Below are 24,573 nucleotides of genomic sequence, written 5' to 3' on the forward strand. Positions count from 1 at the left end.
AAATTTTTAGTTATCTGATGTCTTGAGCAAACAATCCAGATAAACATTATTCATGCAAGCTTTTCTCCATCCTTTATTGGGTAACTGTCTAGGCTCTCTGAGTCATCTTCAGAGTCAAACGTTTAATTACTGTCCCTGAAATTTTATAAAATTACATGAACATCCATTATAAATCCTAAAAAACAAATGACACTATAGCATATTTAAGATTAATTTATTTAAGTATGCATATTATATAAACTTTTTATCTCATAAAAATATGCCCCATATTAAATAATTTTAAAGATACATAATTACTTATATATAATGCTTTCAATCTAGTGCATTATCATGAATTCTTTGGCTTCTGAATCTGCCTTTGTTTCGCCTCCTACTGCTGGATGCAGAATACAATAGACTCCGTAAGAAGGGACAAAAAACAAAGATACTAGGCTGACCAGTTATCATGGATGATGCGAAGATGCTCTCCATAGTCAGCACCATGAACATACTACTCAAATGTAAATGAGAACGTAAGCAGAATGAGTGACCTTCATGAGGTTTTTCATATAAAGTGTACTTCATTATCACTCAAGATTTAACTACTAACAAGCGAGGTCTAAGTTATTTAACTATTTCTGAGCCCTTTGAGGTAATGTCAATATCCAGCTTCCAGTTTCCACTCTTGAAAATATTTCTCCATTGTGCGTCTAGATTTCAAGGTGCCCACATTCACAGTAGGTATGATTTTCTGAGGCCTCAGCCACTGAACAAAACGTTTCATCTCTAGGTAGCTGCTGTGTTCACTGTAAGGAATCCCTGCAACACAAAAGATAGTGCCTATTAAACATCAAACTAATAAAGAAAATTGCACACACCCAAAATAAAAGAGAAAAAGAAAGCAATCCGAGTATTTCTGCCAAAAACTCCTTGGTGCTTTTTTTTTCTGATAACAAAATTTGCTAGTATTTTTTACAAATTGTTTTTCCTTTGTTCAGTCGTTAAGTCGCACTCAACTCTGTGCGACTCCATGGACTGTAGCATGCCAGGATCCTCCATTCATGGGATTCTCCAGGCAAGAATACTGCAGTGGTTGCCATGCCCTGCTCCAGGGTATTTTCCCAGGTGAGGCATTGAACCCGTCTCCTGCCTTGGCAGGCTGATTCTTTACCACTGAGCTACCAGGGAAGCTGTCTTTTACAAATAATAAAGATTAAAATTATATAAACACTTTTGAACATTAAAAAATGCTCTTACTAAAAAAAAAAAAAATGCTATTACTTTTCTACGTGGGCTTCCCTGGTGTCTCAGATGGTAAAGAATCTGCCTGCCAATGCAGGAGACCTGGGTTCAATCCCTGGGTCTTTTCTACTTTTCTATGTAGATACTTAATAATATGCATTTCTATAGATTCTTATTTGTAAATAGATTTTTTCTTTTTAAACAATTCTTCCCCTAAGCACTTTGCCCAGCTACTGATTTCACAAAAATTCTGGAAGAAATATGAGTAAAACCTGAAGGGTAACAAGCAAAAGATTCTTGATTTCCAGAGCAAGCAAGCAGATTCCATCCCCAAACTTTGTACACATAAAAAGGAAAAAAAAAGATTAAGTATTCAAAATCTCATTATCTTCTTTACTGAAGATCAAATACCATAGAGAAAGGGTCCTGGTTACAGTAAACTAGGGTCCAAAAATGTCTTCATCGGCCATTATAGTCATAAGCCCATTTCTGAGGACAGAAATGGTTAACGTACTCCAAAGATGAAAAAACTAAAGTCAAGTCTGTAACTCTTGCTGTCACCGCATCCGTCACTGTCTTCCCATTCTCAGTGCCACCGCATCATTTAACCTTCCACAGCACAGTGGTACTACCCATCTCTCCTTTCTAGTATACTGGGTTGGCCAGAAAGTTCTACAATCTCCCCGACATGTCACTGATAACACACATGGACTCCTCTGTATCAGTCATTGTCTACTAGCTGTACTCCTTTATATGAGTTTACAATGTACTAAAGATACAGGTTTAGAAAGTGAGGAGCAATTTTCACCTGTTAAATTCTTAAAGATACTTTGGTGCCTCTTTTTTGTTGGATCTTAATTTTACTGCTTTTTTTTTTTTTTAAATGTAACTACAAATATTAAGAGTAAAAGCAAAATGAATATACCATATATTGAAATGTTTCCTTTGGTCTGGGGAATAATATCTGTTAGTCTAGCTAACTTGTTAGAATGCGTCCAACCTGTAGGCCGAAAAGCCAAAATCTGATTGTATTTCCCACCACACTTCTTCAAGTGATTCTGTAAACCCTGTTAAAAAAAAAACAAGATATTTATTTAACGGTCAGTGAAGATGGGTAATGTAGAATAAAACAGAATGATTAAAATGTTACATCGGCACAGTTTTAGGGAGTTTTCAGTTGGTGAGCATTGGAAAACCTAGTGCTGTGTTCCTCACCAGAAAATAAAAAACTGAAAAAAAAAAAAAAAATTTTTCCCCTTTACTTTTCTGAAGTTGTGTGTGTGTGTGTGAGAGAGTAGCTCAGTCGTTTCTGACTTTTTGCAACCCCTATTAGAGGTATGATACTAACACTGATACATGTGAGTCCATACTCTCCAAGCATTTACACCCATAGAGGACTGACGGATGGCTATAAAGACGGAAATAACTTCATAACCGCATTATGCTCAGCACAGACACACATTTGAAGACGCACAGTAGCTCTTTTCAAATGTTTACTCCTTTTCACCCTTTATACATGAACTAGAATAATTGCAAAACTTCTCATGCTGCTGTAATTAGAAATAAAATGCTAATACATTTTGAGTAGAATAGAACTTTCCAAGCTAAGGTTGTCAGTAATGAGGACATTAGGTAAGCTTCTTAGAAAATCAATGACCAAGGTTCAACCTTCGAAAGATAAGAAAACCCAGATAAAGGCAAAATGTCATGAGGGATATTAAAAAAAAAAAAGTCTAATACTTTTTGGCTAAAGACTAAAGCCAGAGTGTCAAAGGCTTAGTGTAAATTTATAATAACATCCTAGTTTTATTTAAAACAATAGAAAACCTAAACAGTATATAGTGTCATCTTGGATTTCCAAAAGTCTCCTGTTTCTTTTTTAACCATATATATAAACTACTGAATTTTAAAAAGATGCTGGCAGGAAGTTCTGAAAAAATCTTAAAGACAAGATCACTCATCTACCTATTCATTCCTTCAATAAGTATCTGTTCCAGGTGCTGAAGTTTGAGTGGTCAGTGAGACAGAGCCTTCACCTTCTGGAAGCCTACAGCATAAGGGGAAGACTTCAATGAACACCACTTTCTGAATCCTTTTCTTTTTTTTAATGGAAACAATGTGCTCTTTCTTTTAAAAACTCTTACCATCTATTACACCATCAGCACCTAGGAACCTTATATTGATCTCTTCAGAAAGGACTTACTTTTTAGTATAAACTCTTAGAAATGGAATAGCTAAGGATTTACCCATAATATCTCCTATAAGTGGATGAAGAGTGCGCTTTCTCTGAATCTCAGCATAGGAATACTACCTTCTTTAAAAGTATGCCTATTTGGTAGAAGATAAACATATCATTGTGTTTCATTAAAAAAAAATTTTTCTTCTTATTATCTAGAGGCTGATGATTTTATTGTGTTTATCAGACATTAATATTTCACTGGTGAATTAATAATAATCCTTTGATTTCTCTTTTATATCAAATAATGATCTTTTACTAATTTGTACACCTACCATTAAACAGTCACATATCTTACCAACTACTATCCCTCCTCCAAAAAAAGGTTTCAGTTATAGATATATAAGTTTTCATTACCATATCCCTGGCTCTGAAAATTTTCAGGTTTTTGTCTTGCTTAGTCTAGGATCTAGCTAATATAATACTGTTTGCTTAATTACTAATCCTCTTCTCTTCCTGGCCTCACAAAGAAAAGAAAATTACAGGAACCAGGTTTAGAGCAATTATACATGTAATATCATAAACTAAGAGTCCAACTTTCAAAAATAGGTTATCAAATTTATCCATTCTTATGTTTCTCTATAAAAACACTCGGGAGAACTGAATCAGAAGTAATTTCTGCTTTTCATGAGACAAATTAGAGTTACCACAAAAACATTATTAACCTGTGCCACAAACAAAAACATAGGACATCATCATCTAAGCCAAGCACATAGAAAAGACTACAACCACCACTAGGCATTCATTAACCACAACTGGAGGATTACTCTCAAGAGGAATTTTATTATGATTTAGTCGACATAAAGTCCCTGATCTATGACTTGTCTCTCTGTTTATTGGCAATTAGTTTGTGATAAAAATGCTACTAAAGTTATTTTTCAGTATGTAAATTAATCATCTATAACTAACGTTTTACCACATCCTATCAATCAGGTTAAAATCAGTGGTGGCAGTCAATTACGTTCTTACATATGAACCTGGGATGTTGAACTAGGTAACATGAGTGCTATTATTTATAGCAAGAGTCTCCAGCCTCTGGGAGCTAATGCTGGATGATCTGAGGTAGAGCTGATGTAGTAATAACAGAGATAAAAGTGCACAAGAAATGCAATGTGCTTGAATCATCCCCAAACCATTCCCCTCCCACCTCCCAGTCTGTGGAAAAACTGCCTTCCAGGAAACCAGTCTCTGGTGTCAAAAAGGTTGGGGATCCCTGATTTACAGTGTTTCTGAGTCTTTCAAGCCTGCCTCAGAAATGCTGACAATTGTATCATGTTTACATTTCCACAAAAATGTCATTATCTCTGATGCAATAAAACGATTTTGCCTAGTTTAAAAAATTGGCTTTAAGTACTAACTAAAATGTAGCTTTATGGTAACCATCTGCTTCCACTCCATCTGCGTTTTGAAGATATGAAATTGTAAAAAGAATGTCATCAATATCTGGTCACTTTAATGGAAGAAAGGAAAGGGCTACAGAAAAATACCAACATACAACAAATAATGGAAATAAGACAAAGATTTCAGATGTTCTTTTTTTTTTTTTTTCCTTCAAAGCAGGTAACGGCCAGTTTTGTTTTTTTTTTAAAGCATACAGTTCAGTGGTTGTTGGTATAGTCACAAAGTTACGTGACTATCACGCTGTCTAATTCTAGAACATTTTCATCAATACCTCCGCCCAGCCTCCAAAGAAAACACAGTTCTCATTAGCAGTTGCTCCCTATCCCCCCTCCCTCAAGCCCTGGAAACCACTAACCTACTTACTCTCTCCAGATTTACCTATTCCAGACATTACATATAAATGAAACCACAAAATATATAGCCTTTTGTGTCTGACTTCTTTCACTTGGCATGTTATTCATACAGTAGCATGAAACAGTAATTTATTCCTTTTTACAGCTGAATATTTCTGTTTTATGTACATATCACTTTTTTTTTTCTTTTTATCCATTCATCATTTAATGGACACTGGAGCTGTTTCCAGCTTTATGGCTACTATGAACTATGCTGCCATGAACATCTGTGTAGAAGTTTTTGTGTGGACATAATGTTTTAATTCTCCCAGGCATATACCTAGGACTGGAATTACTGATCATATACTCACTCCATGTTTAACTTTTAAAGACATTAACAAATTGTTTTCTAAAGTGGCTATACCACTTAACGGTCTTATTAGCAATACATGAGGTTCCAGTTTCTCCGTATCCTCATCAACAATTGGCACTATCTTTCTTACTACAGCTATCCCTGTGAGTGTAAAATGGTATCTCACTGTGGTTTTGATTTACAGCTCCCTGATGGCTAACAGTGCTGATCCTCCTTTTTCATGTGCTTCTTGGCTATCTGTATACCTTCTCATTCATTCCTTAGCCCTCTGCTGCCTCTGGCTTCCTCCAACATTACTTCACTGAAATGGTCCTTGTGAACGTCATCCTTTCCTTATATGACCTCTGCATAGCACATGGTACTCTTGAACATTCTTTCCTGAGAACTCTAGCCCCTTCACTTCCATAATATTCTGACTCCCCCACCTGTTTTGTCCCCTTAAATGGATCATTTGTTCAAATGAAACAAACTAAGCAAGAGATGAGACTAGGATAAAAATCATAAACATATGTTATACCCTCCTCAGGATATCAGTGTTTGTTTTTTGATTAAGCAACATGCTCATTAGCCTCCATGCAAACTGGATACCTCTCAAATTTAACATATGTCTGCAAAGCTGGCTTAACCACTAATGGACGACACTGTGACTTGATTATCCTTGACATTTTGATGAATTACAAACTCACGGAAACAGGTGCCAAAAGGGTTTTATCATAATCTCGTGAAAAGAAGAGCATTTCCTTACTCAAAGGACAGCACTAAAATACTAATTTTCCTTATACTATATCAGTGTTCTTATTAATGATAAAGTAATCAATACCTACTAAGCTATTTCAAAAGGCTCCATAAAATTGTTTCATAAATATTATAACAAAATTAAAAATATATTTTTTTGGTGTACATCATGTTCTTTATTGCTTTTAATACACAGGTTTGATGTATTCCTTTGCAAGGTGTCAAAATGTTAGTAAAAGGAATCAATCTTAGTATCTGAATAAATCTGACAAACAAACCCCCATAAATTACAGGGAGGTCACATCATATGTATCTTAATTTATACCTCAGAACTAACACTAGAACTTTCTTTTAAAATACACTTCTACTATTTCATTTAATCCTCACATATATATTTTCAACATATATCAATGGTATAGTGGCTTAATATTATACAGAATAGACCTGAAGAAAAGTAAGAATGCCTTAGAATTCTTCACTCATTTCCCCACTCATCCAGGAAGAAATGGAAAATAATCTTACAAACAGAAGGTTTGAACGACCAGAGAGATGCATATTTTTTTCTACTTTTGTTTCTTCGTTTCTTTCTTCCTTCCCTAGCTCCTAAACTCCTGGTGAGCGTGTGAATCATGCTATACAGCTGCACCAAAAAAACTTAAAAACATTTCAAATTCCACTTAAAAGATTTCCTAGGGCAAACTTTACTTTGACTCCATTGTAATTGAATTCCTCTAATGCAAGTAAAATGGGATTCTAGTTTACAATCATCATATTGCCTTTTCTAGTTCATCCTAAAGATGTATCTCTTGAATGCTTACCTTAAAATTAATTTGCATCATTGGAAGAAGGTGAACCAGTGAATTGCACATATCTGTAGTGATGAGGGAATTGACTTCTCGTATATTGAAGCACCGTAATGTGTTATATTTTTCTTTGGACATGCCTACTTTTGAACCTAGAACATCGGCAATGGCTACAGGAAAAGTTCAAAAATAGTAAGTTATAGTTCATGAAAAGATTAAATAACAACTTAATCAACTTTAAAACAAGAATTTACTAAACAGAAAGAAATTCAAAACATTCACACTTTTGCAATGATGTCTCAAAAAGGCTGAATAATTTTCTTGGTTAACCACGAGGAATAAACTGTGAGAAATTCAAGAACTTATTTTTAAAGAACTAGTCTTTCAAAATTGCAAAAGATAGATGGAAAGGGGTTGAGGGAGGGGGAAAAAATAAGTTTGCAGGAGTTAAAACCCTGACTTTATCATTTTACATCTTAATATTTGACATTATGGGACCATAGTTAAGAAGAAATAGAAAATACTTTGCAAAATAGTACCATACTATCTAGAAAAATTATAGTTGCATTTCCAGAAATCATTTAGGAACAAAATCTAAACCTGTTATCTAAAATAATTGACAGTTATCCAAAAATGCAGTGAAACAACTATGCACTAGTCATCTCTCAGTCTGCTAAAAAATTAATGTAGCATGGATTTTTGCTCTATAAACACTTTGCAGATATAAAGGCTACCATAAACACACTTATCAAATGTTTCCATTAAGTCTTTCAAAGTTTAAAGGAATTAAACTCTATCAAATTTTTCTTTGACTTCAAAGGTAATACTGAACTGTTTCAGGAAATAAACATCGAGCACAAGAACGATGCCTGCAAGGGCTTTATGCAAAAAGAATCTGATCCTTGTAATACAGTAATGTAAATTAGCTATAGCTATCACCCACCTAGGAAGATTTTCTCTTTTCCAATAGAGTAAGTGCCACAGACAACAAGAGCCCGTGGGTTTAGAGTTACAGTCTCAAAGGCGGTGTTGATGGCAAACTGGATAACCTCTTGCTGAGACGGAAAAGAGTATTCTGGGCTGCAATATCTGTAATATGTAAATACAGTCTTATTAAAAGAACAACAAGAAAGCCATAGCATTAAGTCAGATGCTATTTTAGAAAAGAAGCTTTATCAAAATTATATACAACAGCAGTATAGTATATTAACACCACTGCAGTTACCTCACCAGTGCCTGTGGTTAAAATATTTGTTAACAGCTATTGATTATTTATGATGGAATTACACATTTTCAATATACCTTTCTCATTATATTTCTTTTATCACTCTCAAATAAAGAAACTGCATTTTCTTCCTTCAAGAATATTTCTAGCTAGCTCTTTTAGCTATGAATTGTAAACCTTAATATCCTCTTTTTTTAACCCCAACCCATATCAAAGAAAATACTATTGATAGGGATTATCTTTATGGACTAAAGAATTCTGCTTTATCAAAAATATATATTTTTAACAATTGAAACTGAAAATGAATTTGATGAAGTAGCATTAAATCAAATAGTTAATATTCACATGGTTGTTATTCTTTCTTGAGCGATTCAGAAATATATATACTATTATAGGAATATAGCAGATCTAGTTGTGTCTACCTCAATATAATAACACCCAATGAAAAATACTACTATTAGTATTAACCCTAACACTACTAGTTATAGATATTTGACATGAAAGTTCAGCACTTTTCCACTAAAAAACTCATAAAGTATAAACATCAAAGAAATATACTCTTTGCTGGTCAGCTATGAGAGTAGACAAAAAACTCAGCCTTCTCTCCTGTAAGAACCCACAAAGAAATTCAGAATGGTATGTAGACTAAAGTAACAATAAAAACGTTTCTTTTAAAACATTATTTTCTTAATTCACCAGGTATTTAAGTACATATAAAAGGATGGAAAAATTAGCTATAGTGTTAGAAAACTGGATATGGAAAGATCATCTCTTACTAAAATATGCCATCCAAACTCAGGTCTTCTTGAGACAGACTGAAATAGTTAACATCATCTCTGAAAAACCAATAAGAGATATTTTAAGAATAATAAAAAGACAAGGGATTAGATCTGATAGAGTGCCTGAAGAACTATGGACAGAGGTTCATGACACTGTACAGGAGATAGGGATCAAGACCATCCCCAAGAAAAAGAAATGCAAAAACAGCAAAATGGCTGTCTGAGGAGGCCTTACAAATAGCTGTGAAAAGAAGAGAAGCGAAAAGCAAAGAGGAAAAGGAAAGGTATACCCATTTGAATGCAGAGTTCCAAAAAACAGCAAGGAGAGATAAAAACACTTCTCAGCGATCAATGCAAAGGAATAGAGGAAAACAATAGAATGGGAAAGACTAGAGATCTCTTCAAGAAGATAAGCGATACCAAGGGAATATTTCATGCAAAGATGGGCACAATAAAGGACAGAAATGGTATGGACCTAACAGAAGCAGAAAATATTAAGAAGTGGTGGCAAGAATACACAGAAGAACTATACAAAAAATATCTTCATGACCCAGATAACCACGATGGTATGATCACTCACCCAGAGCCAGACATCCTGGGAATGTGAAGTCAAGTAAGCCTTAGGAAGCATCACTATGAACAAAGCTAGTGGAGGTGATGGAATTCCAGTTGAGTTATTTCAAATCCTAAAAGATGATGCTGTGAAAGTGCTACACTCAATATGCCAGCAAATTTAGAAAACTCAGCAGTGGCCACAGGACTGGAAAAGGTCCATTTTCATTCTAATCCCAGAGAAAGGCAATGCCAAAGAATGCTCAAACTACCACACAATTGCACTCATCTCACACGCTAGTAAAGTAATGCTCAAAATTCTCCAAGCCAGGCTTCAGCAATATGTGAACCGTGAACTTCCAGATGTTCAAGCTGGTTTTAGAAAAGGCAGAGGAACCAGAGACCAAATTGCCAACATCTGTTGGATCATCGAAAAAGCACAAGAGTTCCAGAAAAACATCTATGTCTGCTTTATTGACTATGCCAAAGCCTTTGACTGTGTGGATCACAACAAACTGGAAAATTCTTCAAGAGATGGGAATACCAGACCACCTGACCTGCCTCTTGAGAAATCTCTATGCAGGTCAGGAAGCAAGTTAGAACTGGACATGGAACAACAGACTGGTTCCAAATAGGAAAAGGAGTACGTCAAGGTTATATATTGTCACCCTGCTTATTTAACTTATATGCAGAGTACATCATGAGAAATGCTGGGCTGGAGGAAGCACAAGCTGGAATCAAGGTTGCCGGGAAACATCAATAACCTCTGACATGCAGATGACACCACCTGTATGGCAGAAAGCGAAGAACTAAAGTGCCTCTTGATGAAAGTGAAAGAGGAGAGTGAAAAAGTTGGCTGAAAACTCAAAATTCAGAAAACTAAGATCATGCTATCTAGTCCCATCACGTTATGGCAACAGATGGGGAAACGATGGAAACAGTGAGAGACTTTATTTTTTTTGGCTCCAAAATCACTGCAGGTGGTGACTTCAGCCACAAAATTAAAAGACAGTTATTCCTTGGAAGAAAAGTTATGACCAACCTAGACAGCATATTAAGAAGCAGAGACAGAAACAAAACAAAACAAAACTAAACTAAAAAAGCAGAGACATTGCTTTGCCAACATAGGTCCGTCTAGTCAAAGCTATGGTTTTCCTAGTAGTCATGTATAGATGTGAGAGTTGAACTATAAAGAAATCTGAGCGCAGAAGAATTGATGCTTTTGAACTGTGGTGTTGGAGAAGACACTTGAGAGTCCCTTGGACAGCAAGGCGATCCAACCAGTGCATCCTAAAGGAAATCAGTCCTGAATGTTCATTGGAAGGACTGATGCTGAAATTCCAATATTTTGGCCACCTGATGCAAAGAACTGACTCATCTGAAAAGACCCTGATGCTGGGAAAGACTGAGGGTGGGAGGAGAAGGGGACGACAGAGGATGAGATGGTTGGATGGCCTCACCGACTCAATGGACATGAATTTGAGCAAGCTCCGGGAGTTGGTGATGGACAAGAAGGCCTGGCGTGCTGCAGTCCATGGGGTCGCAAAGAGTCAGACACGACTGAGTGACTGAACTGAAGTGAAAAAGACAATGGGGCTTCCCAGGTGGTGCTAGTAGTCAATAACCCCCATCCAAGGCAGGAGACATAAGAGATGTGGGTTCTATCCTGGTTCGGGAAGATCCCCCTGGAGGAGGAAATGGCAACCCACTCCAGCATTCTTGCCTGGAGAATCCTACTAGTCAGAGGAGGCTGGTGGGCTACTGTCCATGGAGTCACCAAGAGATAGACACAGCTGAAGCAACTTAGCATGCATGCAGTCAAAAAGACAATGGCTTTTACTATTATGTTGATAGCACTTAGTAATTCAAGACTCTTGCTTATAGATTACCTTTTGGAGAAAGGAAGAACGTAATTCTGAATATTCAGACACAGACCTCATTCTCTGTTTTCTTTTCTTCATAATCACACTTAATTGTTACACAGATACTTTAAAAGGATAACCTTAAAGGATGTTTTCCTAAAGTTTGCTCCCAAATTTCAAATTTTCCTTCCTTGTTTCAGCAACAAGATTCTCATATAAACCATATTTTCAAAGGGATATTACCAAAACCAAAAAAAAAATTGAGCTGGAGTCAATTAAGACATGCAATCCCAGATTTGTCCTTAGTAAGTGTATGTTTTTTCAACCATTTTTCTGATAAATACTTAAAATGATAATTGACAATAAGTCATCACTTTGATTACCTAAGCACAAGCTCAAATTACTCATAATACACAGGGAAATACTGTCAGTGGGAAAAAGAGGCAAACAAACAAAGCTCATCTTACGTTGTATCTAGGTAAAGCGTGTGGACTTTCTGGCCTGCAAGTAGAGAACGTTCCATGCTGGGGTCTGCCCTGAAGTCTCCCGTGTGTAGCATGACATGACCGTTAGGAAGATAAAAAAGGATCATGACAGCACCTGGACAGCTGAAGACAAACATTTCAGGGGAATATTATTTACACAGATCAAAGCATCTAAAGAAAGAGTTTTCATTTCAATATCAACAAGCTAACATACTTTATCAACTGACCATAATGATATAGCACTGTACTACAGAGAAGTGTAGCATTTTAACTTCAGGGAATTTATGTCACACACACAAAAAATTGGTGTGCAGGAAAAGGTTAATTCAGCAGACCAAGGCTGGTAAAACTCCACACATCCTCAAGAAAAGCCTGTCTTTAGGACTAGTCCTTGGCTGGCCCTTGGGAGATGAGTTTTGAGTCCTTGGAGCATTCTGCCTGCTAAGAGTGTTTTGGATGCCTCACCCATTGGGCCATGTGTTACTAGTTTGATCAGATAGTTACTAGCAGTGGTGAATACTTGTTTCTTGCGTTAGCTGACTGGAGGTCAGTCATATGGGTGCTAGAATTATATACCACTGACTTTCAATAAAGTCCCTGGATACTAAGGCTCAGTTGAGCTTCCCTGGTCAGTCACAGGTCCCGTGTGTTGTCAAGGGCTTCCCTGGTGGCTCAGATGGTAAAAAATCTGCCTGCAATGAAGGAGACCCTGGTTTGATCCCTGGGTCAGGAAGATCCCCTGGAGAAGGGAATGGCAACCCACTCCAGTATTCTTGCCTGGAAAATCCTATGGACAGAGGAGCCTGGCGGGCTACAGACCATGGGGTTGTAAACAGTCAGACACAGCTGAGCGATTAAACAACAGCAAGAATGCCGCTTTTCTAGAAGAGGGCACCTGGAAGCTTGGACCTGGTTTCTCCTAAGTTCACCCTCATTTGCCTTTTTCCTTCTGCTGATTTTAATGTGTCCGTTCACTGTGATCAGCTGTCACCACAAATAAAACAGCTTTTCCATGTCCTGTTAGTCCTTCCAGTGAACCGAGAGGTGGTCTTGTGGACCCCTGACACAAAGGGGTTTGGAAATTACCGCCAAAACACAGAGAACTTTTAAATTCTAGGAAAACACAGGAAATAATTACAAACTTCCCCTTCCTTCCCTGAACCCAAAATCCACACCTCAATGACTTCACTGGGCAATTCTATGAAACATTTAGGGAAGAAATAATAACAATTACTACATGACATATTTCAGAAAATAGAGGAGGAGGGAATACTTCATGAGGTCAGTATTACTCTGATATCAAAGTAAGATAAAAGTATTATTTAAAAAAACCTGTAGACCAATAGACATTGTAAAAAAGACAAAACTCCTTAACAAAATATTAGTATATCAAATCCACCTATGAATTTTCAAAAAGGGTAATACATGAAGACTAAGTGGGTTTATCTCAGTAATGTAAGGCTGGTTTAAATCCATCTTTGTCATTTACCACATTAACATTATAGAGGAGAAAAATTATATTATAATCTCAATAGATGCCAAAGAAACACATTCGACAAAATTCAACACCCATTCATCATCACAAACTTCCAGCAGAGGGGATTTTCCTCAAAACTGATAAAAGGCTATGAAATACCTATTGCTAACATCATACTTAATGAAGAAAGACTGAATACTTTCTTCTTAAGATCAAGAACATGGGAACATGTCTAGTCTCACCACTTACATTTGACAGTATCTGAAGGTCTAATCCAGTACAATAAATAAAAGAAAAAGTGCCACTCTAAATGGAAAGAAAGAAGTAAAATGAAATCATCTTTATTTGTAGACATATATGGAAAATTTTCAAGAATCTATTAATACAAAAAAACCTAAAACAACTAATGATCAGGTTTAGCAAGATCTCAGGATGCAAAGTCAAGAACAAAAATCAGTTGTCCATCAAGAACTGAATGGATAAAATAATTGTATTATGTCATTCAGCAGATACTACGCAGTAATAAAAAGGAACATGTAACAGCATGGATGAATCTCAAAAATAAAACATGTGACAGAAGTCAGATACAAAACAGGAGTTACTATATGATTTCATTCAGATGAATCCTTAGTAAAGACAAATCTAATCCACAGTCACAGAAAACAAGGTTTTCTGAATCCAAATTGGGATTTGGGATTGACTGGGAAGGAACACAAGGAAAACTCCTGTGGTAGGGAATATTTTCCATATTTTTATTGTGGTGGGAATTACATGGGTGTGTACTTTTGTCAAATTTCAACAAAGACTTAAAATAGGTCCATTTTATTTATGTAAATTATACCTCAACAAAGATCACCAAAAAAAAAAAAAATTCAGAACGGAGTTGTTATAATTGGTGATTAAATAAATAATCAGCAGCAAAGTTAGCAGATAAAATCTCACAGGCGATCTGAAAAAAAAAAAAAAAAAAAAAAGCACTGGCCTGGAATTTAGGAGACCTTGGTTTAGTCCTAGTTTTAATTCTCTAGGTATCTATGATCTCTAAGGTACATAAGGATAACATTCCACGGAAAGTGTAAAGACGCGTAGCTGACTGACAGTTGTATTTTGGCACTGTGAATCCTGACAGTACTTAACATTAAAAAAATGAGGCGAAAAAGAAAAATTTCTTTCAAGAAAAAAATCTTCCCAGTCTTTAGTATCAAAAACCTAAAGGATTTCTTAAAGGAAAAAGAAAAATCCTCTAGAATCTGAATGGAGTACCAGCTGTTAATTTATATAAGTGATATTAAAGAAAATGGCAAAAGGTTATCTCTTAAGGAACAGCAGCAATATGTTAAAAGATTAACAAAAAATAAGAGTCTCATATGTAAAGCACAGTAATTTAAACTGTATTAAAAAAGGGTTAGAAAACACTTAGATTAAACTCTACATTTAATCTTTGTTTCTGTATTGGGTACATTTTGTTTTTTCAAAAGAAGAAACACATTTTACTTGTTTTAAGAAATATCAAGCATAATAGTTTCAATAAAAAGTTCTTAAATAACCATGCAATATGTTTCCCTTTTGAATATTTAAAAACAGGTTGTCAGTAAGGTAACTTTAATACTTACTGATTGGCATCTAGCAAAATAACCTTGATACCATTCACTATACATTCAGTGTCTATTGGCAATGGATGGATATATTGTTCTTGTACGTGAAGTTTGCTCTTCAACAAATTGCCAGTTATCTGCAAAACAGGATGAGCTTATTGCTAATACATTAAAACACTAAATAAGTCTTTTATTTCATATCTACTTAAGAACTCAAGCATCTTAATAATTTCCTTGTTCTCTCACTTATATAAACTTACCAGAATGCCAGGAAGAACTTTCTAAAATGACTGCATCACAACTTTGCTTAAACACTATCACCGACTTCTCCCTCACCTATAAAAAGTCTATTACCCCATCACGAGACACAGAATCCTTCATGATTTGGCCCCTACCCAATTCTGCGGGTTTATCTACTGTTATTCCTTAGCTTGCTTTTAGCAACTGGAGTTCTTGGAATGGCTATACTTCTCAGTGTCTGTTCCTTTACACAAACTCTTCTCTACCTGGAAGGCTCTCTTCTCTTTCTTTTGCCTGGATCTGGAGTCAGACAGACCTGTGTTCAAATTCTGCATCTGTCATTACTAGCTCTGTGACTTGGAACATGCTATTTAACTGCTCCAAGCCTCAGTTGCTTCACTAATAAAAAGAGGATTATTCAAGAATACTTGAGGATTAAATCAAATTCTAGACAAAGTCCTTAGTAGTACACATTAAAATGCTCACCTTTTTATAATTAGCTCAAGGTGTCTCTTTCACCATGAAACTGTTTCTAACCTTAGCCTAGGACACAGTAAAGCCCCCGACTTCTCCCCACTTCTAGGCATTCTGTTCACTTTTCTACTACAAATAGAGAGCCCACGGGAGTACTGGTGAATGTGAATACTGTAAGCTCCCTGAAGTTAGGCATTTTGCATGAGTCTCTTTTTAGGCATTCAGTAAATATTTACTGAATGAACCGTATTTCAGTACATCATGAACTAGCTTATCTTTTGTCTCCATAAAATAAAGCATATTTTAAAACATCTACTGTAACTATGACAGTAACTCATTTGATTTTAGAGTCTCAATGTGGAGTCTGCTTTTTCATATATTTTCTAGAAAAATGATCTTACAATTTTAATTATTTTTTAACCAGACTGCTTAGAAATTCACTGCATTCCACAAATTCAGAATTTAGAATACTAGAACTTACCTCACTACAATAAATGGGAAACATGAAGTTTTTAGACAATCCAGCGTAATGATCAGAATGGAAATGAGTGAGAAAATAGGCAGTGCAACCTTCAACCCATCCATACTGAAAGGCATCGACTGTAAAGCCAGTTCCTACAATGAAAACACCGAAGCAGCTGCTTTAGCAAGAGTGATGTAAAAGTTACCCAATTTGCTTATATAGCAAACCCTCTTACACCTTTACATCTCATGTCCAACTTAACTTTACAATTTAATTTAAAAATCTATATCACATAAATTCACCAAAGGATGATCCTAGAGATGAAAATGAGTCTTGTAAGTCTACGCTTAATATACCCAGTATAGTCTTTTTTAAGAATAACTCCCCCCCCCCAAAAAAAATGCACTAAGCTACAAACCAGTTATTTGGCTAGCTGAATATTTTCATGATACTTACTAGGCACCTAAAAATCCTTTACTTCTGTGAAACAGCAAAAGGAGAATGCTATCTTTCTTCTAAAACATGAAATCTCAATGGGGGTGACACTGACCTGCTTCTGGCAGGAGAAAAATGGTTGATGACCCAAATGATCTCACTGGCCCTCCAAAGAGTCACAGAACAACAGGTAATAGATATCTGTAGTATTTGAATTTCATTGTGGGAGGTGGGGAGGAGAAAGGGAAATGAGGGGGAAAAAAGCCTAAAAAGGCTCCCTAGAGCAGCAATTACGAAAAAAAAAAGCTGTTCTAAAATATGCAGGTAAATAAGCATACCTCCTATATATATATAAATAAGCATATTTCCACAATTCTACAGAGGCCTATCCACACATGGCCCACTAGTTCTGGGCTCACTTTAAATATATAAATTTAATCAAAATAATTAATAAAAACAGAACTGGTGCTATGATGTGCATAAATACTTTTCTTTACACAAATATTTTGAGCAAATTATACATTTATAGTACCAAAAAAGCACATTAAAGAATCTTCCTGAAACCAAGTGCATTTTGGTTTCTTTTCAGAAGGGTACCTGGTTTCTTCAATAATAAAATTCATTTTACTACACATTTTTCTATTAGCTCTTCTATGAAGGCACAAGAAATTAAAAAATATGAAAAGATTATGAAACTAAGTTATGATATGGTTTTAAAATGTTTAGCATTTTTATGAAAATTTTATGAACATTTAAAATGTTTAGCATTATTATGACCTGTGTAATCCATGACATTTTCCTTCTTTGAACTTTTTACTTTGAACTTTTACTTTTACTTTGAACTCTGAACTTCTTTTGAACTTTGAACTTCCTTTTTTAGAACTTTGCATTTTTCTTAAGTTCTTAGAGGATGTCTGTTACTATGGTTACTTACAGAAATCCTTTCCTTCCTCTGTATTAAACTGGTCTATATTCATTTTTGTCAAATCTGTAATATCTTATCTAACTAGTACAGTATCTTGTATATGGTGGTGGTGGTAGTCACTCAGTTGTGTCCAACTCTTTGCGACTCCATGGACTGTAACCCACCATGCTCCTCCGTCCATGGAATTCTCCAGGCAAGAATACTGGAGTAGGTTGCCATTCCCTTCTCCAGGGGATCTTCCCAACCCAGGGATTCAACCTGGGTCTCCCACACTGAAAGCAGATTCTTTACTGTCTGAACCACCAGGAAAGCCCCATTTTGTATATAGAAAATGTTTAGTAGAAGTTTGCTGAACTAAATGGACCAAAAAAGATTAAATAGGCACACACACACAAAAAATCTCCTACAGGTTAATGAGGTATAAAAAATAAGGAAAATGCAAAAAATTGTTTCACAGGCACACAACATGAGCAATGAACATGAAGTTTAAAGAAGTTGCGTCTTTGTAGATACACTGAGCATTAATACTTCGACTTACCAGGTATTTTCTTATAGAATGGACATGTCCTTTTCCTTAATTCTCCTGCATTAGATGACTCTGAGATTTTCGTGTTCTCCCTCTGCACCCTGCGATGAGCTGATTTCATGAAGGCTTTGTCTTTACTTAAATTGACTGTTCCAGGCACTGTCTTTTTAAGGTGACCTGGATTCTTCTGATGTTCTCCTTCCTGCAATGAATCTGACTTTTTAAGTCTCTTTCTTTGGTGCTGTGACCTCTTATCAGAAAGCTCCACAGAGGGCTGACTTTCACTTAAATTCTTTGCCTCTAATTCTAAATCACTTAAAGATTTTTCTGCTTTCCTCTTGCGCTGCTGGGACCTCTTTTCATTAGGACTTACAGCTGTATTGAAGTTCATCCCTTCTAATGAACTTTCCTCCAGCAATTTCTCATCTTTCCTTTTGGGTGGCAGTCCAAAATACACACCTATATCCATCTGCTTCATTACCTTAGTAGAAGGCTGTGTTGCATTACACTTAGGGCCAGAGGGCAACATTTTCGAAGGCTTAGCAACAGTAGGTGCACTAGAAAATGTTTCTGAATTTAAAACTGGAACTTGATTGTCCAGCATACCATCTAATGTCTTTCTGCAGAAACATGCTGAGTTTGCGTTGTTCTTAGCATTGGAATTCTTATTTGATAACTCTCTGATTTTACTTTGGGTTGGGTGGACAGAATGACACCCTCCTCTCTGGTTTTCAAAAGGTTTTGGCATTTTACTCTTAAGTAATGGAAGACAGTTTTGATTGTAAACAGCTGATTCTTCAATCACCTGTTTCTCTTTATTTGATTGAGATGAATGAAATTCTGGCTCATTAGGTTTTGCTTTAGAGGCTTGGTAACTAGAAGAAGTAAACCTCTCTGCTAATGCAGGTGGAAGCAACATAAAATCATCATCAGTATATGCTGGATGACCACCTGAAACAATTCTCTTATTTTGGAAAGTAAGTTGAGACGAATCATTAAGAGAGTTGCATTCATACAATTCTTCATTGTATTTATCCTGTGTTAAGAAGCTATCCACTTCGGGGCAGGCCTCCGGGTCCTTCAGTAAGGGGTCATATAGTTTTTTAGACAAAGTGGAGCTGTTGTCATCTTCTTCTAGGCTGCCATCTTTAGAGCTTTCCATGAATAATAGTTCCTGTTGTGAATCATCCAGCTTATCATATGTATCGTAAGTTTCTTCATCACTTTGAAGTGGAGAATAGGAGATTTCACAGTTGCTAAAGTCATTTTCTGGCAATGGCAAATTTCTTTGTTCTGGGTTGTTTTGGTCTAATTCTTCAACAAGAGGCAAACCAACTCCTACCAGTTTGTCACTATTAACATGTCCTGTAAATTGTGCGACTTGTTGGGAAGTTTGGATATTTGTCAAAGAGGAAATCTTTTTATGGGTTTCAGTTGGAGACTGAGAACTTTTTAGACATTGTGTCACTAGCAAGGGATCAGTTGAAACATTTTTTAAGTTTTCTGTTTGTTTCTGATGTGAAGACCATCTTTTCTCAAGGCTACAAAGAAAGTCTGAATTAGTCTCACTGAAACTCCAACCTGATCCATGGGAAGGATCCTTGAGAGGACTATTACCAGCCCTGCTTTGAGCTAGCAGAAGGTGAGTGTATCTCTGGTAATGAGAAGGAATTGTTGAGGAACACTGAAGGCCATCAGGACACTCTGAAAATTTTAATAAAGAAAAAAGTATTACTGGATCAAAGCACAGACTAAGCTTTGACAGTATTAGCAATATAAATTAACAGGTAAGTGGTTTAACAGGTAAGTAATCAGCCCTACTTTGCAGCCTTAGGACAATAGCTATCTTTATACCAACAAAAAAAATCAACACACAATTATCAGTAATCAAGTATGGTTTTATAAGGTGCTAGTTACTATTTTTAAATCAAATATTCTTTTAAGTTTCTTTTCAAATACTCTTTTCTTGGAAAAAAAAAAGTTAAGACTAACACCTTTTTCTCCCCACTAAAAACTTTCACAAAGATGAGCTCCTCCAAAATGCATATCATGCTTGCACGAGAAATCGATCCCATCAGTTTCACTACCTCCCTATTGCTCAGGCAAAAAAAGAGTAGAGAAAGCTGGTATGTCTGTATCATAAGTTTAAAATTCCACAGACTAAAATTCTACTCCAATTTTTGTCTTATCAGGCAACACAGATGTATGACAATTGCAGTACCAAATTAGGTTCCATTACTTAGTATTCACACTGTATACAAAAACAATAATAGCAATCTTAATCAGAGCTGTCCATACACTAAACATTTTCGATTCTGTTGTAAGATTTGCAATTTAATTTGATAAATTGGTTAATAATAAGGCTTAAGTAATCTGGAAACTCCCCTGTCATACTATTATGATTGAGAAACAGTATGGAAACCATCTTGGCACAACCTCCCCCTTGTATGTCACTTTCCAGGCCTATCAAAAAATGACTCCCTCCACCTCCAAAGGGCCTGCCTTGTGGCTCAGCTGGTAAAGAATCCACCTGCAATGCAGGAGACCTGGGTCCCATCCCTGGGTTGGGAAGATTCCCTGGAGAAGGGAAAAGCTACCCACTCCAGTATTCTGGCCTGCAGAATTCCATGGACTGTATAGTCCAAGGGGTCGCAAAGAGTCAGACACGACTGAGCGACCTTCACTTTCACCTCCAAAAAGGATGTTACATTAAACTGGAAGACTTCACTGCTTAAAACTTAAAACTACCTCATAAAAGTATATGTTATAGAACTCAAGAACAATCCACCTGAGATTCTATTCAAAGGAGTTTATCAGTGAAAAGCAAAGAGAAAAATCTCTTTGAGGTAGCTTCATCTGTAAGACATTTCACCCTGAGGGGCTCATTATGGAACTTCGATTTCTGATTTTCAAGCCATTGAAAACCAAATTACTAGCATTTGTTGAGGCTTTCACTTATACAGGAAAGGCTAGTGCCAGTTTTGTTGTTGTTGTTATTTTGCATCTTTGCAGTACTTTAAAATGAGAACTAGGGGTTAATAATAAAATGTCTTTTGAATCATAGTTAACATGAAAGCCATATTGACTATTACTTTTATTTTACTGAATTTCAGTCCTTTGAGATTTAAAATTTTATATATGGTATATAACTTTATACAAAACAAATCAATAACAACTCATTCTCCATATACTATAAGTAGGATTTTCTACATTTTAAACATGACATTTACTATATAGTTTAAAAGATAACAAAAACGTAATATTACTTCAGTTCTCATTTGGCACAATTTTATTTACTAGAATCTTAATAACCTAACACTCTTTCCTAGTTCTTCTTTCTGTATATTAAGAAGAATGTACAGCATTCTTGACTTCAAGAATCCTGTGGACTACACTCATGATTCTCTAAAAGTCTGTTTCATAAAAGATAAAATGGGCAAATTGTTCAACTTTTAAGAACACTAAGTGCTCAGATGGTAAAGAATCTGCCTGCAATGAGGAAGAACCAGGTTCTATGCCTGGGTCAGGAAGATCTCCTGGCCAAGGAAATGGCAACCCACTCCAGTATTCTTGCCTGGGAAATCCCATGGACAGAGGAGCCTGGCAGGCTACATCCATGGGGTCACAGAGTTGGACATGACTGAGCCACTTCACTTCACCTCTATTGGATATCAATTGCTGTTGTTTAGTCACTAAGTTGAGAAGGGCATGGCAACCCACTCCAGTATTCTTGCCTGGAGAATCCCTATGGACAGAGGAGCCTGGAGGGCTGCAGTGTCTGGAGTCGCAAAGGTTCAGACATGACTGAGCGACTAAAAACACAATCGCTAAGTCATGTCTGACTCTTTGCGACCCCAGCGACTGTAGCCCCCCAGGCTCCTCTGTCCTTGGGATTTCCCAGGCAAGAATACCGGAGCAGATTGCCATTTCCTTCTCCAGATCTTTCCAACTCAGGGATTGAACCCATGTCTTCTGCACTGACAGGTGGATTTTTTACCACTATGCCACCTGGAAAGCCCATTAGATGTCAACACTACCTACCTTATGCAGGTGAAAGTAGCTTAATATGTGCTCAATTAACATTTACGAAAAATCACAGATGTTTTGGAACTCTTATGAAATAATAAAATGCATTAAAACTTTCTTTTTGGCCATGTGGCTTATAGGATCTTAGTTCTTGAACCAGGGATTGAACCCATTCCACCTGCAGTGGAAGAAAGGAGCCCAAACCACTTAGCGCCAGGGAATTCCCCATTCAAATGGTTTTTCAGGTTTGCAACACTCTCTACAGTTATACCAATGACTAGTATCTTTTTACCCTCACAAGAAGGGTAACAATGCATTATCTTGTTTCCTTCAAAGGTGAGTCATTCTTAGAGAATCTCATCTCACTTCCGGTTTACTATTTATCTTGTTTCCTTCTTTCCTTCCAGATTGGTAAGTCTGGCCTCATGCAGGTCTTGTTGACTATTTCGAGTCCACTGTCTTTTTTGGCATCTTACCTGTTCCGGAGACTGGTGTGGAATCCAAACACTCAAAAACATGCCATCGAGGTGTCTGACCTAGCAAGGAGGAAAAAGGCATCTGGCAGTTGGGACAGTACCCATCATAAACCGGTCGTGTCTTTGGAGACACGTGTTTGTCTTTGTGAGTCCTACAGCGCTTTTCTGGAGTGGCCTCCTTGTCTTGGCACTGTTGAATACCATCTCCGCAAGTGGAGTTCTGACTGGAAGCTACAGAAGTCTGACTGTCTGTTTCTCTAAGGCATGTTTCCGGGGTTTTGACCTTCTTTTTAGTTTCTACAGTCCTTTTTTTATTTCTGTTTCGTTTTAACTGGTGTTGTCCATCTGTTGCTTCTTCAACAGATTCTGGAATATTCTCAGAGCAATCATTTGGATATACTCGTTTTGGTTTTCTTCTGGATTTGTATTCCCAGATGTCTTCTTCCGAAAAAGCATCTTCTAACATGGCAAAATTATTCTGATCATTAAAAAAGCACTAATCTTAAGCAAACTGACAGTCTGTTTCTTGCTACAAAATTATTAAAGGGAATTATTCTGCTGAGGGAAAAAAAAGTAACAAAAAACTTACTAACTTGATGGGACTCTAAAGCTCTGGTAATGAATATATTGGCAAACTACAAGCCTTATACCTAAGAACACTTGCTGTTCCATTTACAGCACAGTAAAATTAACAGAGGTAGCATCTGAGTTTTCCATTGTGTATACTTCATTCAGGTCTCTTGGCTTTTTCCAGGACTTGATTCATAAAAATAAGAATCAGTAATACTTTGAATACCAAGCCCTAATGGAAATCATAGGTTTAACAGACTAATTTTAGAAGGAGCTTTGTAAAATCGTTATAAAGCTCCTGTCAATTCTTTTTCAGCTGGACAACTGTCCAAATCACAAATCCAACCACAGTCCCTAGGCAACTGACTCAGCAGGTGTTCCAAACACTTAAAGGCTACTTCAGCTTGCTAGTAACTCTAGTCACATCATAATTAAATGTGTGTGATTGGCAAAAAAAAAGTAATTGCCCTCATCGGTGACTCCAGGACATTCAACAACTTCAGTTTCCTAGGTCAGTCCAGTATCTTCCTCCAGCGGCAATGAATAAAGGCTGCACAATGAATAAACAAAATTCAAGTATGTGAAGTTGAACCTGCACCGAGGCCACCCACAAGCCTAACTTCAGAACACAGGGGTGATCTGCCTCCAAGTGATCAGCTTTCTTTCCCACCAGCCTCACCTGCCTGATGACACCCACCGGCTCGACCTCCAGTTTGGGCATTAGAGGCGGCAAGGCCAGTGGAGGGGGCCCTCATTCCTCTCCCCACCCCCAGGGTTGGGAGTGAGGGAGCTGCCCACACAGCCCGCTCCGCTAAAGCCATCGGTGCCCCCACCCCTCTTCTGAGGGCAGACGCCGGGCCCGCAGGGATCCCCGCAGGCGCCCACCTGTCACCCTCACCACCCCCACCCCGCCGCGAGTAGCTCCAGCTGCGTCCGCTCCCCCCGACACCCCTCGCCCGCCGGGTCACCGTGTTCGCTCCTGCGCTTTCATTGCACTGCCTGGTAATAAAACGCGGCCTTGGTGTGTAAGCCAAGCCATTGGCTAGTCCCTCCCAACTTAAAAAAGCCTACTCCTTTACCTTTCATGTCGTGGCGGGAACAGCTTCCCGCGACCAACGCTGTGTCGAATCGGCTGCTCCCGGTCTAAAAGGAGAACTTTGAAAAGAAAAAAAAAAAAGTTTGGGCCCTTTAAGTTCTACAGACTTATTTTGTTTTATTTTAGTTCTAAAAGCTGCTAATTTCCAAACTGAAGGTTGAGGAATTGTTCTCTCGGAGCCTCTAGAACGCCGGCCCAGGGGCCTTTCCCTTGTTGAATCTGGCGTTCTGAATGTCCAGGCTCCCCTAGGGCGGGAAGACTTAGGA

The 24,573-nt window shown here is 37.1% G+C and overlaps 1 protein-coding gene across 1 annotated transcript; it reads right to left on the reverse strand.

Annotated features, from left to right (window-relative positions):
- Positions 1–67: 67 nt before the first annotated feature.
- DCLRE1A (DNA cross-link repair 1A) lies at positions 68–24,567 on the reverse strand. The gene is made up of 10 exons (XM_043925210.1): positions 24,291–24,567; positions 22,642–23,761; positions 18,152–19,843; positions 16,272–16,405; positions 15,095–15,213; positions 11,987–12,127; positions 8,045–8,190; positions 7,117–7,271; positions 2,147–2,288; positions 68–798 (listed from the first exon to the last, which is right to left on the reverse strand). Exons 2-10 carry the CDS (start codon positions 23,105–23,107, stop codon positions 638–640), a joined length of 3,156 nt encoding a protein of 1,051 aa, XP_043781145.1. The 5' UTR covers positions 23,108–23,761; positions 24,291–24,567; the 3' UTR covers positions 68–637.
- Between the last annotated feature and the right edge of the window lie 6 nt (positions 24,568–24,573).

The sequence above is a fragment of the Cervus elaphus genome, chromosome 15 (assembly GCF_910594005.1).
Source record: "Cervus elaphus chromosome 15, mCerEla1.1, whole genome shotgun sequence".
Classification (NCBI taxonomy): Eukaryota; Metazoa; Chordata; class Mammalia; order Artiodactyla; family Cervidae; genus Cervus; species Cervus elaphus.

Coding starts and splice junctions, on each gene's coding strand:
- DCLRE1A (XM_043925210.1), bottom strand. CDS start 23,107: ATGTTAGAAGATGCTTTTTCGGAAGAAGACATCTGGGAATACAAATCC. Junction 7,272..8,044: donor AAAAGAGAAAATCTTCCTAG/GTGGGTGATAGC, acceptor CTTTTCCTGTAG/CCATTGCCGATGTTCTAGGT. Junction 799..2,146: donor AGGAAACATTTCAATATATG/GTATATTCATTT, acceptor TTTGTGTTGCAG/GGATTCCTTACAGTGAACAC.